The following is an 18168-nucleotide window of genomic DNA, read 5'->3' as shown; positions in this document are numbered from 1 at the left end:
CAAGGAATGGTTGGGGAATGCATAGAGCTTTCATCCTACTGGTAGGCCAGGCCAATCAGCAGCCAGTAACTTGAGTAGCAACGGCAGCTAGCATCAACAACACCAGCAATATTATGATCATTTATGTTGCTTCTGATCAAGAGGAACATAAATTATTTATAAAGCGAATCAATGCCGCCAAAAACAATAGCCAAGTTCCAACATGATGGGGGTAGTGCTGCCAAGACAACAGCCTTCAAAGCATCAGCCATTCAATATCAAAGACGACACAATTCCTAAATGCAATTGAACATGGAATAGTTCACAATGGGAGAAATTGTGGGTAACAGATAAAGGGGAAAAAATCGACTTTTCGATTTTTTTATAATTTTGCCTTCCATTTTATTAAATTCTTTCTTCAGTTGAATATTCCAGTTGTTCATTTAATTTGTGATATTTTTTTTTCCAAAATCCCCCACTATGCTATTGTAGGTGTAAGACACTCTCTTTCATGGGGATGGATGTTAATGCTTTGAAGTGGAAAACTGTAATACTTGTAGTACAAGCATTAAGGCTACCGTTTTGAGTTTTGTCAGTCAGTCTCGTGAATCTTTGCGGGCGCTTTGAATTTTTATTATTATTATTATTTTTTTTTTTGTAAGATTTTATTTATTTCCATTTTTCTTGAACTAAATTGAAAAGCCTTGTCTGACAGCAGTGAACACGCCTTCATGGCACTTCATTTAATATTTGAAAATTTCTATGGAACGCGGAACAAAGCATCCAGCCAGTAATAGGCTAGAGGTGAAGGCTGCTTATAACTAAAGGGTATTGGGGCCAAAAAAAAAAGTACATAAATTTGTCCAATGTTAATGTTGACCGATAGACAGTTTTTGATTGTACTTGGTTGCCAGTATTTTGTGGAGGCTGTCTGGAATATATTAGCTTGGAGAAACTATTGCAAGCATTGACGGTTTATTATGGAATTGGTTGTATTTATTTTTTATGGAAGGAGATCTTAAGATTTCTTAATATAAACAAGTTCGGATATAAATTTAAGATTTTTTTTACAGAAATAATTATATGAGAGTTGGAGTTGTTAGAATTCAATTAATTTTGCTGTTTGGTGCAGTTTTTTGGTCACTAATCACTGATGCAAAATGCATTTTATTTTCTTTAAATTTAGATCTTTTTTTATCTAGAATTAATTATAATGGTGGCACAAAACAAAGTTTTTTCTCTAATAGAAACAAAGGCCAGTATAGGATAGGTTAGGTGGCAGCCCGATGTATCAGGCTCACTTAGACTATTCAGTCCATTGTGATACAAGGCCAGTATAGATATCTGTTCATCTGTTGACAGTGAAACTAAGAGATATCAACTTTATATATATTGCAGAAATAATTTATATACTTACTATAAATGTTATAAAATTTGTATTATATTTAATTATATCCTCGAAATAAATATGTGACTTCTGATGCCCCAATGGGAAATTTCACTAAATTTTCCCATTATGACACATAAACTTCTTATAAAGGGTGATTCTTTTGAGGTTAGGATTTTCATGCATTAGTATTTGACAGATCACGTGGGATTTCAGACATGGTGTCAAAGAGAAAGATGCTCAGTATGCTTTGACATTTCATCATGAATAGACTTACTAACGAGCAACGCTTGCAAATCATTGAATTTTATTACCAAAATCAGTGTTCGGTTCGAAATGTGTTTCGCGCTTTTTTATCGACAAATTTTGTTCAGCGATGAGGCTCATTTCTGGTTGAATGGCTACGTAAATAAGCAAAATTGCCGCATTTGGAGTGAAGAGCAACCAGAAGCCGTTCAAGAACTGCCCATGCATCCCGAAAAATGCACTGTTTGGTGTGGTTTGTACGCTGGTGGAATCATTGGACCGTATTTTTTCAAAGATGCTGTTGGACGCAAGGTTACGGTGAATGGCGATCGCTATCGTTCGATGCTAACAAACTTTTTGTTGCCAAAAATGGAAGAACTGAACTTGGTTGACATGTGGTTTCAACAAGATGGCGCTACATGCCACACAGCTCGCGATTATATGGCCATTTTGAGGGAAAACTTCGGAGAACAATTCATCTCAAGAAATGGACCGGTAAGTTGGCCACCAAGATCATGCGATTTGACGCCTTTAGACTATTTTTTGTGGGGCTACGTCAAGTCTAAAGTCTACAGAAATAAGCCAGCAACTATTCCAGCTTTGGAAGACAACATTTCCGAAGAAATTCGGGCTATTCCGGCCGAAATGCTCGAAAAAGTTGCCCAAAATTGGACTTTCCGAATGGACCACCTAAGACGCAGCCGCGGTCAACATTTAAATGAAATTATCTTCAAAAAGTAAATGTCATGGACCAATCTAACGTTTCAAATAAAGAACCGATGAGATTTTGCAAATTTTATGCGTTTTTTTTTAAAAAAGTTATCAAGCTCTTAACAAATCACCCTTTATTAACCATAGTATTTTCTAATCAGGATAACCATAGTTTTGATATGGGTTATCCTTTAATTTGGTTTAGTATAAGGTATCCTAAAGTCGGTCCAATTTGACTTTAGCTCTTTATTGCTGACTTCCTTTTATTATTAAAATCGTATCATTAGATATTCCGCCTAAAGCCTATCGGCAACTAAATACTTTTATAGTTTCTTCCAATAAAGATATCAAATCCAAAGAAAAACTCTATGACTAATTGAAGAAATAATATTAAAAAATAAAAACATGGGAGTGTACAATGCTTTGAAATCAGGTCAGTTGTTAAAAAGAGGCCAAAGATTAATTTAAAAAAGCAGAAAAAAAATTAGAAAAATAAAAGGCAGTGGGTGGGTCTCATAGTTGGCTTCTGGTTAATGGTAAAACTGAATTAATTTCATTGCTGAAAGACAGCAAGTGAAAGTTTCAACTAAACAATTAAGAAAATTTTAAAATATGAGAAAGCGGGAAAAATATTTGTTGGTAATTAATTGTGATAAATAGTAGAAAATAATAAAAACAATGTGATATATTAAATTAAATTAATACAATACAATAAATAGCTGATGGCCTTAGCAGCCAATGCTACTTTCCCTTTTTTTATCATACATTTACTGTATGATTAAAATAAACAATAAATAATACAATACAATAAATTAAATATATATATTTTTTTAAATTTAAAATCCTATTATCCTCCACCTATGAAAGATTATTTTAAGCTGTTCTTATTAATAAGTATGGGTAATATTAATAAGTACAGTTTAAATAAACATTCATAGGTAGAGGATAACAGGATTTTAAATTTAAAAAAATTAATATCACTTATACGTTACAAATTATTTTATTAGATTACTCATTCGCTCCATAGCACAACATGTCTTAATTCAACAGAATTTTCTTGTTTAGAAATACCTATATTTAATCCAAAAGTACTAAAAAATCTTTACTAGTGTGCTTACGCAGAAAAACAATATTTCGAACATTTTTCCAATTAAATTTTTAATTGAATTATAAAAAAATATTCAATTAAAAATTTAATTGATTAAAGAAATTTTTTTAATTGAAACAAAAACCAATCACAAACTTAGTTGTATCAATTAATTTTATAATTGGATCAGTTAGTTTTTTAATTGACTTTGGTGATTAATACTATTATTTCCGTGATTGAATATATTTCAATTAAAAACAAGTATATACGGCCGTAAGTTCGGCCAGTCCGAAGCTTATGTACCCTCCACCATGGATTGCGTAGAAACTTCTACTGAAGACTGTCATCCACAATCGAATTACTTGGGTTGCGATAACATTTGCCGATGGCAAGGTATCTTAAAACTTCCTAACACCGTAATATATACCACATAGTCCATACGTGGTATATATTAAACTAAAAAAGGCCGATTAAATACGTATATAATTAAATTTAAAGTTTCTATAGAAATAACATTTTGACAAAATAAAATTTTGACAACATTTTCTATAGAAATAAAATTTGGAAAAAATTTTCTATAGAAATAAAATTTGGAAAAAATTTTCTATAGAAATAAAATTTGGAAAAAAATTCTATAGAAATAAAATTTTGACAAAATTATCTATTTGAATAAAATTTTGACAAAAATTTTCTATAGAAATAACATTTTGACAATGTTTTCTATAAAAATAAAATTTTGGTAGATTATTTTTGGCTCGAGTGGCAACCATGAATATGAAGCGATATGGACCAATTTTTGTGTGCTTGGGGATCGGCTATATATAACTATAGACCGATATGGACCAATTTTGGCATGTATATTAGCGGCCTTATTCTAACACCACGTTGCAAATTTCAACCGGATCGGATGAATTTTGCTCCTCCAAGAGGCTCCGCAAGCCAAATTTCGGGGTCCCTTTATATGGGGGCTATACGTAAAAGTGTACCGATATGGCCCATTTGCAATACCATCCGACCTACATCAATAACAACTACTTGTGCCAAGTTTCAAGTCGATAGCTTGTTTCGTTCGGAAGTTATCGTGATTTCAACAGACGGACGGACATGCTCAGATCGACTCAGAATTTCACCACGACCCAGAATATATATACTTTATGGGGTCTTAGAGCAATATTTCGAAGTGTTACAAACGGAATGACAAAGTTTATATACCCCCATCCTATGGTGGAGGGTATAATTAATTGGATAAATTAATTTCGTGATTGAAGACAAAAATTAATTTTTTGTGTATACTACAAAAAAATTTTTTTTTCAATTTACTAAATGTTTGTTTTGTTCTAATTAATATCACTTATACGCTACAGGTTTCTCATTTAATTATATTAGTTATTCGCCCCAATGCACGGATTGATGTTAGTTCATCAGATATTTATGCGAATATAACTACTCTCTACATACTAGGCTTCAGAATCTTGGATTAGATTGTTTCCAATTGCAGATTGTAATCAATGGAACTACATAAATTCGTCTGGGAGTCTCATGGCTGTTAAAAAAAAAACACCGATTAGAGAAGGTAATGAAAGCAGTGAATTGATTGCATACTTCATTCGTATTTTGGAAATTCTTTTGCTTGGTATATTACTTACTCTTTTTCATAGAACGAATTGAAATGGTTTCAATAGAACTTCCTTTTATTCTTTCGATTTCTACAATATTTTTGTCAGTGATGTTGCTAAAAGTTTGCAAAAATGCTCACCTTTTATCATACCAGTTTACTGTGATCTAATTGATATCACTTATACGCTACATGGTCCTTATTTAATTATATTACTTATTCGCCCGATTGCACGAATAGAATTTCAATCACTTATACGCTACATGTTACAAATTCTTCATTCAATTAATATTACTTATTCACTCTATAGGACAATTTGGTTAATTGAACAAAAAATCCCAAGAAAATATTCAATTTTCGTTTAATCTCAATACCACGAAATATAGTTTATTCACGATTTCCCCATCTGGGATTGTCCATTATCCTAAAACATTTCTTTCAATTACCATTTAGCAACATATCTCAAACTCTAGGCATCTTCCATTTCAAAGTCAGATGTCTCAGCTCAGCACAATTGACAATCATCCTTTCTTTGAATAGAAGGCCAATAAAGGCGAAAATAGTCTTGTAAACCCATAAATTTTGCACATCTATTTGCTGACAATTTGAATATCTGAACATTTGTCTTTTCAAACATTTCAAACGATATAATTTGCATCAATTTTCTCCTTCATCAAGAGCCAACAAGCAACAGTGGTAGTAACACCAGCAAAGCTGCCACATTGCTCTCCATGTAATGACATCTAAAGTCAACGAGAAAAATTAATGGTTTCCGTTTTTCAAAATCATTAAAATCTCTTACACAGAAAAAAAAACAAACAGGAATAACTAAACCAAGATTAAGAGATCATATTGGACAACGTTAACCAACATTGGCCGGAGAAAAACGTAATGGTTACAAGCCAGTTTTTATCAGAGATAAAGTTGAAAAAAAAACATAATCTTATAGAAAAAATAAATTAAGAAAAATAAATACAATTAAAAAACATTTTGTATAAAATCACACTTAAAGGAATTTATGTCGAAACATATTTCGTAAATATTTATTTTGTATAATTATGAGTGATTTGATTGAAATCTTGGCTATTTGTAGCTTGTCCAGCATTTTACACAAATCACTTTACTTTTATAAAATACAAACAGAAAAAAATGTGGATTTTTTCTCACCAACAGTTTAAGATTTAAAACGTCAAGATAAACATTTAACCATATATCAAAGAAGAAAAAAAATTATTTCGTAGCGTTTTTTTTTTTTATAAATGTCCAATAATATTATAGGCCGGTTATTTGTATAGTATGCCGTTTTTTTTAGTTAAATAGCCATGATGAAGATTGACAGTTTAATTAAAAGCAAAAATTGTTGAAACACTTTTTCGAGAAAAAAAAACAAACAACATTATTATAAATATTTTGAAAAGTGCACTGATGTGACTTTGATGGGGGGAAGCCACATAAATTTTTGTGGTCTTGTCTCATTAGTCATGCTTATCGGATGACTGATTGCCTGAATTTAAGTAGTAAATTCGAAATTCCCAACAAACTAGAATTGCAACACTTTCAAATAGGGTCAAATGGCATTAAAAGTTTATCCATTTAATAAAAAGTGTGGAAATTTAAAAATTCTCCAAAAGCGGAAATTATTTTATTGATTGAAATTGCATGCTTTCTGTAGTAGGAGGGAGAGGGGATAAAATCAATTTTTCTATGTTTATCTAGAGCATTCTTTTGATGTGAGTCTGACCGTCCGTCCATCTGTTGGACGCATCGAAATGAGGCTAATTTAATGAAAATTTTCTTCTTTTTTAAAGTATATCCATTTAATAAAAATTATGAATTTTCAAAAGTTCTCTAAAGAAAATTATTTTATTTATTGAAATTGTATCTCGTCCTTAATATGAAGGAGAAGACATAAAATCAATCTTTCTATGACCATAATGAGCTTTCCTTTGATGTGTGTCTGATTTTCATAAGTTGTCCGTTCGTCTGTCGGAAAATGTGTGAACATTGGTCCCTTCTAGTGACATACTGATTCCGAGCGTACGCCTAAAAGTATGCAAATATTTCAATACAACTTCAAAAAAATTCGCAGTGTGGCTGATATGTATTGCAATCAACTTCAAGTTGTTATCATTTTTATATTTTTTTTCAGTGAAAATTCATTTTATTCTTTACAAGTTTACAAAAACATTCGATTTCAGCAATAAAGTTATTCGTGAAGCCCTTCAAACGTGGTAGACTAATTGCTTTATATTTGCCTACAAAACCATGGCAGTGTTGCATCGTTTCCACAAAGTGGATGAAACACAGTGGTAACAATATCGGAAATGATCCGTAAAGTGAAGGCCAGATTTGATCGAAATCCTTACAATAGTAGTAGAAAACTTGATCGTGAGCTGACTATATCGTAAGAACGGATGCAACACTTATCGATAAATAAGCTTGGACTAAAGCTATTGAAGTTCCAAAAACTACAAGAGCTCATCGATGCACAAAAAAGTTAGACTGAATATATCCAAGTCGGGTCTTCCCTTGCTCGAATGTAACCAGTTACCGGGTTTTCTCCAATGAGAAGCCATTCCAAATTGAGCAGTTTATCAACAAACAAAATGGTTGGGTTTTTTCGCCAAAGAGGTCATCTGAATATGTTCACTATCGATTGACCAACAGAACACAAGCGACGCCGATGGTAATGGTGAGGGCCGCCGTAACAACTGATGGTCGCTCGTTGCTCGTATTCACGGCGGAGTCAAATTAAATGCCCAACACTAACGGTAAAATGTTTTAAGGACAGTACTGGAGCCACCGTGGTGCAATGGTTACCATGCCCGCCTTGCATACACAAGGTCGTGGGTTCGATTCCTGCTTCGACCGAACACCAAAAAGTTTTTCAGCGGTGGATTATCCCACCTCAGTAATGCTGGTGACATTTCTGAGTGTTTCAAAGCTTCTCCAAGTGGTTTCACTGCAATGTGAAATGCCTTGCGGACTCGGCTATACGAATATAAAAGGAGGTCCCTTGTCATTGAGCTTAACATGGAATCGGGCAGCACTCAGTGATAAGAGAGAAATTCATCACTGTGGTATCACAATGGACTGAATAGTCTAAGTGAGCCTGATACATCGCGCTGCCACCTAACCTAAGGACAGTACTGAAGCCCTGGGCTGACAACCAATTCGTCCGCAGACCATGCACATTCCAAGAGGATCCAACACCATCGCGCTCAGGTCTGATTAGATATCGTGAAAGCTCGTTAGGCTTACTTAGACTATTCTGCACCACTTTTGGTACCACAATCTAATTTGATGTTATATCCCATAGTTCTTGCTTTTAAATATTTTTGCAAATAAATTAAAATTTAGAATATTTTCTCTTATTAGCTTCCCAGCAAAAAAAGCGTCGCCAGAAAAGTAATGAAAATGTTCTTTCTGGATCTGGAAGTGGTGCAAAATTGACGCAGAAGCGATGAATTTAACATGGTCTTGACATAGCCGTTGCACTGAATTTGCATCACTTCTTAAGGTGTGATCCGAATTCAATGTATTGGATGTAAATTAAAAAAAAATTTGTGATATTTTGTCAAATAAATAATTTGTATAATTTTTAAAGGATTCTAACACTTGTCGGAAACGTTTGACCTCAAATATTTTCAAAAATACACAATTTTTTCAGATTGGATTTAGCATTTTTGTCGACAAAATTTAATTAATTTGTACCATTTTATGAATTCTTACTCAGTTTTTAACCTATTTGAAACAAAAAAGTTAAAATTATCCATTAAAAGTATGAGAAGAACAAATTATAAAAAATTGAATTAAAAGCATTTCCTGTGTAGTTAAAATAAAGAACATCATTGGGAGTGCATCTTCTGGAAGTGCTTTTAAAGTTGTGCCTTTGGAAGAACCTCCACATTTTTTGCTGGGTTATGCTTATATGAAAATTCTATATTTTATCTCATTGAGATTGAGATTTTTCTCCCAATAGGTAAAGTAAATTTTTTACCAAACACATTTTAAATAGTGTTCTGTATGTGATTTTCAATATTTACAGTAAATTTTTTCCAAAAACATTTTAAATAGTGTCCAGTAAGCAGCGATTTTCAGTATCTGCATATTTTATTTCTTCATTTGAATTAATTGTTCTCTCAATTTCTCTTTAAATGAGTCATTTCGCCATTTCTTCATTCTTACTTCTTCCCACGATTCCTTCTAATTGGTTAGCTTATGTTTATATGCAAATTCAATCTCCTTAGTAAATTTAAATTTTACAAAGAGTAGTTCTCTTTTTGAATCTCTCCCTTTCTCTTTAAATGAGTCACTTCTTGCTTATCTACATATTTTACAGAGAGTAGTTCACATTTTGGAATCTCTCACTTTTTTTCTTCCTTTCTCTTTAAATAAGTCACTACTTGCAAGTTGTTGTTCAGAATCCATAAAATCCCATGGGTTTTCTAAACACATACAAAAGCAAAGGATTAATTCCTCCACAATGCCAGATAAATAAATAAGGAGACAAATGAATGGAGATTACCATTGGGGGCTAGGTTGATGTTCATTGGGCTGATAACGATAATTCCTTCCTCTAAACAAGCGAAATAACATAATTTAAAAATTGCCTTCTACTACTCTCGTAAATGCTTTTAATCAGCACAAAATTGCTAAAGCAGAAAACATGTTAAGCTCTTACAGATATAGGTTACCAACTTCATTCGATCTAAAAAAAAAAAAAACATCATCATGGTAGTCAAGAGACCATCTTCATTAGGCCATAGAGACGAACGAACGATTGAGATTCTTAAGAGGTTTTCCATGCCTAGTATAGCAAGAAACATATCCATTAAGTTTAATCTAAAGATCAAATGAAACAACATCTCCAGCAAATGTTGGTGGTGGCAGCAGCAGCAAAACGATCACCGAACATCATTGCCAACCATAATTGCTTATTTACTTTAAAAAGCCATAAATGTTGAAGAGCTGCAGTTTTAAATACGGATTTATTTGTATAGAGCATGCTTGAGTTGTGGGGGTTTTAATATGGCTCTGCTATGTGCCGTCTATCTGAGATCTGAGGCTAGAGTTGCCAAATGGAGTAGAAAAATATTTGAAAATACAGAGAAAATATTAGACTTAAAAATAAATTAAATTTAACTTAAATTAAAAAAAATAAATATTAAAATTGGCAATAAAAGTAAAATAAAAAGATAAATTGAAATTTAAAAAAAATTAATTAAAGTTTTATTAATTAAATAAAATAACATCCCACACAAAAAAAAATAATTTTTTAATTGAAATGTCTTTAATCACAGAAATGATAGAATGATAGTATTAATTGACAGTCAATTAAAAATTAATTGATCCAATTAAAAAATTAATTGATACTATTAATTTGTGTTATTGATTTTTATTTCAATTACAAAAATTGTTGAATCAATTAAATTTTTAATTGAATATTTTTCAAAATTTAATTAAGATTTTAATTGGAAAAATTTTCGTGAAATTTTTTTCTGTGCATTAAATAAATATAATTTAAAATAACTAAGTTTAACTAAATTACATTAAAATAAATTAAATAATAATACCAAAAATAATTGACAGAAATTTCTTAACAATACTTGTAAAAATAACCAATATAGGACTTTGCTAAAAAATAATAAATAAAATTTGAATTAAAGAAAAATAGAAAGAAGAGTTCTCCTTTCTGGAGAAAAATTGCTGAAATTTTTATTTTTCTTTTATCGCAAAAAATTTGTTTGTAAAAGCAAATAAAAAAGATTAGATCCAATCGTTGTATTTCTGCTCATAAATTCGGATTTATTATGTCTTTCTTTTTCTTTCAGCAAATACTTTTATCTTAATTTTTTTTGTTTTTTTTTTTTTTAGTATTTTTGCCTTCTTTGTATATACGGCCGAAAAATATAACATCAATAAAATATAAATTTTTTAAATATTTTCTACACTAACCAAAAATCTGGCAACCCTGTATGAGTTAGTAGGACTTACAACCTGGTGGTTTATGAATGAAAATCTTATTGATGCGGCCCATGTCTTGGCGTTTAGTTACTGGCGGTTAACAGAGTTTATTTCCCCGCATTTCGTGGCTCTTTTGCGGTTAATGTAGGCGTCATTTTACGCCAACTTAAGTTGATTTTTGCGATCAACCGACCGACCGACCAACCAACCATCCGACCTACCATCATTGTAAATCTTGTTGTGTACCTTTCGTTTTATTTAAATTTGATCTTTTATTTACATTTCAGGCGCTGGTTTTCCGCTGCGTTTAGTTTTTTTTGCCGATTTTCATGACGTACATTAAACTTTAGTTTCCGTTTTTTTTTTTTCTTCGGTCGATACCATCATCCCATCTATTGGGCTTCATTTAGTATACCGCGTGGCTGCTTGACTGGCCTAATGGTGAAGTGCCGTTGAAGCGGACTGCCAGTTATTCAGCCAGCAGGCAAGCTGTCTGCTTTATAGATTGACGTTGTGTTAGTGCGGTTGTTGTTGAATGTTTTTTTTGGTTCTGGTCGGGTGTAAAAGTGTTGCCCACAAACGACCTGAATTTTTTCGCCAGCTAGTTTGACAGCCACAACAAATTGGGTATTGGGCTTTTTTCCTCGTTTGGACTGATGTGCAAATTTTCTAGCATGGAAAATTGTTTTAATTGTCGATTTTTTTTAAAGTTTTAGGTTATTAATATGTTTTGTAATTAAATTAAGGTAAATTAATAGCAACATTAAAAATAAATTAAATTTAAAGGGAAAAATTAAATGTTAATAAATTGACGAAGGCAACTACCGCACAGAAACAGAAAAGAAAATTGATTTAGTTCATATTGAACTTATGTGTACGGTCATTGCACTTAATACCCAAATTTGGTTGAGACATACTTAAAAAAAGGAAAAAAGGCTATAAAAAAGGCTCCTTCCCTTGTCATGAGCTTAACATAGAATAGGGTCGCACTCAGTAATAAGAGAGAAGTTCACCACTATTGTATCACAATGGATTGAAGAGTCTACGTTAGCCTGAGCAGATGGGAGCCACCGTGGTGCAATGGTTAGCATGCCCGCCTTGCATACACAAGGTGGTGGGTTCGATGCCTGCTTCGACCGAACACCAAAAAGTTTTTCATCGGTGGATTATCCCACCTCAGTAATGCCGGTGACATTTCTGAGGGTTTCAAAGGATTCACTGCAATGTGGAACGCCGTTCGGACTCGTCTATAAAAAGGAGGTCCCTTGTCATTGAACTTCTCTCTTAGCACTCAGTGATAAGAGAGAACTTCTCTCTTAGCACTCAGTGATAAGAGAGAACTTCTCTCTTAGCACTCAGTGATAAGAGAGAAGTTCACCAATGTGGTATCACAATGGACTGAATAGTCTAAGTGAGCCTGACACATAGGGCTGCCATATAACCTAACCTAACCTAACCTAGCCTGAGCAGATTAGAAATGATAGCAGCCTGAAATTGGTATGAACATAACACTATTTATGATTTAATGGCCAAGTTGGCCACGAGACTTGAAGTTCGCATAAATATTGCATTTGCATACATGTTTCATCCATTCATTCATGTATCCACGAGGAGTCAACGAGCGCCCACTCTCAAATGTCTCATAATAACACCAATCCAAAAACAAATACAACCCCTATAAAACTTCATGCAATGTAGGCCACTTACTTACCAGTGGTGAGATCAAATTTTCGTCTGTCTGTCTGGTCGTCGGAGAAAAAGGTAAATCAACCTTATATTCATCTATGTGACGTTGTGTTGCACTGATGATGAGGAGGCCCATTAGTTCCAGCGTCTTCCCCATAGTTGTTCACACTTTAGAAGGCGAAATATTTTCATTCATAATTTTGCAAACGATTGCAAAATATTGCAAGTCAGTGCAAGAGGAGAGATCCGGTGAAATTGTGCAGCATAGCCAACATTTCTTGGTGGCATGATGCGCGTGGCTTATGAAGAATGCCAAAGCAGCCTCCTTCATGGTCTGCGAAAGGCAGTCGTGTTGTCGTGATTTGTGTTATAGGCCAAGGGACCTGTTTTCATTCAGTTATTGTGTTGTTTTTTTAAGAGGAAATTTCTGGTTAACAAAATGTTGTCATATGCAAATTAATTTAAGTTGATCACCACAAATTTATTTGCAAGCTTTTAATGCTTGTTTCCAGGTTTTTAGTTTTTTTTTATTTTGTTTCTTCTTTCAGCCCATATCTATGTTTTTTTTTTTTTTTTGTTTAAATGGTAACTTAAATCATGCGATTTACAGGATATATTGCCGGTCGTTGTCTTCTTTGACTTTATGAAGACAAAAACGTGATTTGTTTTTGTTTGGTTTTTCTTCACCAACAAAATGAACAAGTCATGGTGTTCCATGTGGACCAAAACGTGCCTGATTCTCAGAAGAAGTATCGAATATCAGCTCTTATGACTTTCCCTTTTGGCAACAGGTTTCATTTGGTCTTTTTTTGGATTTAGAAAGAAACAAAATACTATTAAGACAATGATGGTCTTAGCATAGAAATATAAATTTTTTTATGAAAGTCCAGGGAATTGAGATTTATAATTAATAATGTTTATTGAATTAAAAAATAATTGTTTAATAAACTTAAAATTTTTTTAATATTCCTTCGCCATCGCCTATTTCCCAGTTAGAACTTGGGAACTTTTTCGAAGATGTTTGCATTTTTATCGGGGAATTTCGAATTTTGCCTAAGCCACCTTTTTACGTTTTCTTTTACTAAAAAAAAGCAAACGACTGTTTATAGGAATATTCCAAAGAAAATATGTTACAAGGCCTCCTTTGCGAGTGCTCCTGATCACATAACTTCAAATGTTTGATTGCCCTAGAGTGGCTAAAATTCGTCTCTTCCGCAGTCAGCAATAAAAGAGTGGCTAAAATACATCTCTTCTACAGTCTGCAACAAAAGAGCTATGGGATTGATATGTAGCTATCACTAGGCGAGCTACCGTGATACAATGGCTAGCATACCTGCCTTCCATACAAAGGATCATGGGTTCAATCCCAGTATCTTCTGGGTTCAATCCCAGGTTCATCTATAGTGTGCAATAAAAGAGTTATGGAGCTGATATGTTGCTATCACTAAAGGAGCTAGCGTAATGCAGGGGCTGTCATGCCCCTTCCATACAAAGGATCATGCGTTTAATCCCAGATTAGAGTGGTTAAAATAAGTATCTTCTACAGTCAGCAAGAAAGGAGCCCAAGGGCTGATATATTTCTAGTACTGGGAAGCCAACATGGTGCTACCACATGAGAGCCAACGTGGAATCACAGTTGCCACTCGTGCTAAAAATATTCTACCAAAATGTTAGGAAAATTTTACTAAAAATCGACCCCAAATATAAAAAATTAATTTTTCGAACAACTTATTGTTAAACTTTTATATCTATGGAAAATTATGTCAAAATTTTATTTCTATAGAAAATTTTGTCAAATTTTTATTTCTATAGAAAATTTTGTCAAAATTTTATTTCCATAGAAAATTTTGTCAAAATTTTATTTCTATAGAAAATTTTGTCAAAATTTTATTTCTATAAAAAATTTTCTAAAAATTTTATTGCTATAGAAAATTTTGTAAAAATTTTATTTCTATAAAAAATTTTGTCAAAACTTTTATTTGTATAGAAAATTTTGTCAAAATTTATTTCTTTAGAAAATTTGGTCAAAATTTAATTTATAAAGAAAATTTTGTCAAAGTTTTATATCTATAGAAAATTTGTTTTTAATAGAAAACATTTCCAAAATTTTATTTCTAGAAAAAAATGTTTAAAGTTTTATTTCTATTGAAAATTTTGTTTATTTATTTCTATAGAAATGTTTATCAAAATTTTATTTTTATAGAAGATAATTCCAAAATTTTATGTATATATAAACATTTTTGTTAAAATTTTATTTTAAAGAACATTTTGTCAAAATTTTATTTCTATAGAACATTTTTGTCAACATTTTATTTCTATAAAAATTTTTTTCAAAATTTTATTTCTATAGAAAATTTTGTAAAAATTTTATTTCTATAGAAAATTTTGTCAACATTTTATTTCTATAGCAAATTTGGTAAAAATTTTATTTCTATAGAAAATCTTATTTCTATAGCAAATTTTGTCAAAATGTTATTTCTATAGAAAATATTGTCAAAATTTTATTTCTAAAGAAAATTTTGTCAAAATTTTATTTCTAACGAAAATGTTATCACAAAATTTTATTTTAATAGAAAATATTCCCAAAATTTTATTTTTATAGAAAATTTGGTCAACATTTTATTCCTATAGAAAATTTTGTCACAATTTTATTCCAAGAGAAATTTTCATCAAAATTTTATTCCTAGAGAAAATTTTGCCAAAATTTTATTTCACCTCTTACTAGACGGTAGACTAGAGCTACAGTGGTGCAATGGCTAGCATACCTACCTTCCATACAAAGGAAAAATGAATTTTTTGAACAAATTATTATTAAAATTTTATTTCTATAGAAATTTTTGTCAAAATTTTGTTTCTGTAGAAAATTTTGCCAAAATTTTATTTTTAAAGAAAATTTTGTCAAAACTTTATTTCTATAGAAAATTTTGTCAAAATTTTATTTCTATAGAAAATTTTGTCAAAATTTTATATCTATAGAAAAATTTGTCAAAATTTTATTTTAATAGAAAATTTTGTCAAAATTTTATTTCTATAGAAAATTTTTGTCAAAATTTTATTTCTATAGAAAATTTTGCCAAAATTTTATTTCTATAGAAAATTTTGTCAAAATTTCATTTATATAGAAAATTTTGTCAAAGTTTTATTTCTATAGAAAATTTTGTCAACATTTTATTTCTATAGCAAATTTTGTAAAAATTTTATTTCTATAGAAAATCTTATTTCTATAACAAATTTTGTCAAAATTTTATTTGTATAGAAAATTTTGTCTTAATTTTATTTCTAATGAAAATTTTGTCAAAATTTTATTTCTAAAGAAAATGTTATCACAATTTTATTCCTGGAGAAATTTTCATTAAATTTTATTCCTAGAGAAAATTTTATCAAAATTTTATTCCTAGATTTTATTCTTACAGAAAATTTTGTCAAAATTTTATTTTTATAGAAAATTGTGTCAACATTTTATTTCTGTGGAAATTTTTGTCAAAATTTTATTTCTGTAGAAAATTTTGTCCAAATTTTATTTCCATAGAAAATTTATGAAATATCTCTTAGGTTGAAGGGGATATTTTGCATAATCTACTAAAACATGAAGAATTCTACCAAACAGTAAAAAATCGACCCTTTTTGGTAGAATTAAACCATCTGTGGTTGACCATTTTTGGTAGAATTCAACCATGTATACAAAGGGTCATGGGTTCAATCCGAGTTTCATCTGGGCACCAAAAAGATTTTTAACGTTGGATTATCCTCAATCAGTAATACCTATGACATCTCTAAGAGTTTCAAAGTTTCTCCATAGGGTTTCACAGTATTGTAAAACAACGTCCGGACTCGGCTATTAAAAAGAGGGTCCTTGTCATTGAAGATAGAATCGGGCAGCACTCATGATAGAATTTCACAGCTTATCACAATGGGATGAATAGTCTAAATGAACCCGAAATAACGGGTTGCCACTAAACCTAGCCTAACCCAATGTAATTATTGTTACTCTGATTCCCCTCTGGTGAAAAACTTTGTTAATATTACAATTTTAAGTTTTTGGCAGCTATGCTTTATTCCAATACTAATTTCCCTCTCTCTCTCTCTTTCATTTCAGAATGCCAATGCAGTCAATTGGGCTCGATAGGAAGTTCTTGCGATAAACGTTCCGGCCAATGCTCATGTCTGCCCAATGTTACCGGACGACGTTGCGACAAATGCAAATCGGGCCATTGGAATTTAACTCAAAATGTGGGATGCCATGATTGTCGTTGTGATCTCTCAGGATCGAGGAGTCATGAATGTAATCCCTGGACTGGCCAATGTGATTGTAAGATTGGTGTAGGAGGTCAACGTTGCAATGAATGTACCGATGGTTTCTTTGGATTCTCTACGGATGGCTGTCAACGTTGTGCCCCTTGTCCGGGAGAGGGTCAGGTTTGTGATCCCATTAATGGTCGTTGTGTTTGCCCACCCAATAGTCGAGGCTTGGGTTGTAGCCAATGTATGAGTGGTACCTGGGGTTGGCAACCCCGATTGGGATGCCGTGAATGTCAATGTGATCGTGTGGGTTCCATAGGAAAATATTGCCATACCATTACGGGACAATGTCAATGCCGCGAGGGTTATACGGGCCGGCGTTGTGATTCATGTGCCATTGGCTATTTCGGTTATCCAGAGTGTAGACGATGCAATTGTGATGTTGATGGCTCCTTTGTACGCAGCGATGGTCTTATTGCTTGTGATGCCAATGGTCAATGTCCCTGCAAGAGTTTGGTGGTGGGTCTGAAATGCGATACCTGTATGCAGTCGACGTTTGGTTTGTCCTCCCTAAACCCCGAGGGATGTACACGCTGCTACTGCTTTGGTCGAGCTACCGAATGTGAGCAGAGTGATTGGTCTTGGGGTCATGTTCGTATGTCCGAGTCACGTAATTTGACGGTACAATATGTAAGGGCTCCGCATGTCACCACAACGGAGTTCGAATATATTGTGGTGATTCAAATGAGTGGCTCGAAGACCTATCGTGAAGATGCCGAAATACAAAATATGAACGGCCTCAACCTGATACCCAGATCAACGGGAAATGTGACCATGGGCTCGTACACTCACCTGTACTATCCCCTGTATTTCCAATTGCCACCACAATTCTATGGTGATCGCACCAATAGTTATGGTGGTAACTTGTATTTCACTCTACTCACCGAGGGTGGCTCGACTCCATTGGATCGTAAGATATTGGCTCGCTATCCCTTGGTCCAGTTGTATGCCCATAGCAAAATGATATTGGATTTCTATGAATATGAGACATTTGAGTATTCGCGGAATGAGACCTATAGGGTACCTTTGCATGAGTCCTATTGGAAGATGCATCACAATGGCCAAGCGGTGGATAGAGGAACTCTAATGGCTGCCCTACAAAATGTTCGTCACATTTTCATAAGAGGATCCTGCTTTGCCGATTTTACGGAGATCATGTAAGTATGGAGGTTAAGGTTAAATGAATGGTAT

General features: G+C 32.6%; 1 protein-coding gene across 2 annotated transcripts in view; it reads left to right on the top strand.

The window, feature by feature from the left end:
• The window catches only part of wb (wing blister), a 326545-nt gene that overhangs the window by 281753 nt on the left and 26624 nt on the right, over positions 1-18168 (top strand). For both annotated transcript variants that reach the window (XM_075293261.1, XM_075293262.1), the window contains exon 8: positions 16775-18134. In XM_075293261.1, coding sequence (XP_075149376.1) covers positions 16775-18134 — 1360 coding nt within the window. The remainder of the gene's footprint in view (positions 1-16774; positions 18135-18168) is intronic.

Source organism: Haematobia irritans, chromosome 2 (assembly GCF_050003625.1).
Source record: "Haematobia irritans isolate KBUSLIRL chromosome 2, ASM5000362v1, whole genome shotgun sequence".
Taxonomy (NCBI): domain Eukaryota; kingdom Metazoa; phylum Arthropoda; class Insecta; order Diptera; family Muscidae; genus Haematobia; species Haematobia irritans.
Note: the sequence above shows the minus strand (reverse complement) of the source record. Positions and strands in the feature narration are given on the sequence as shown.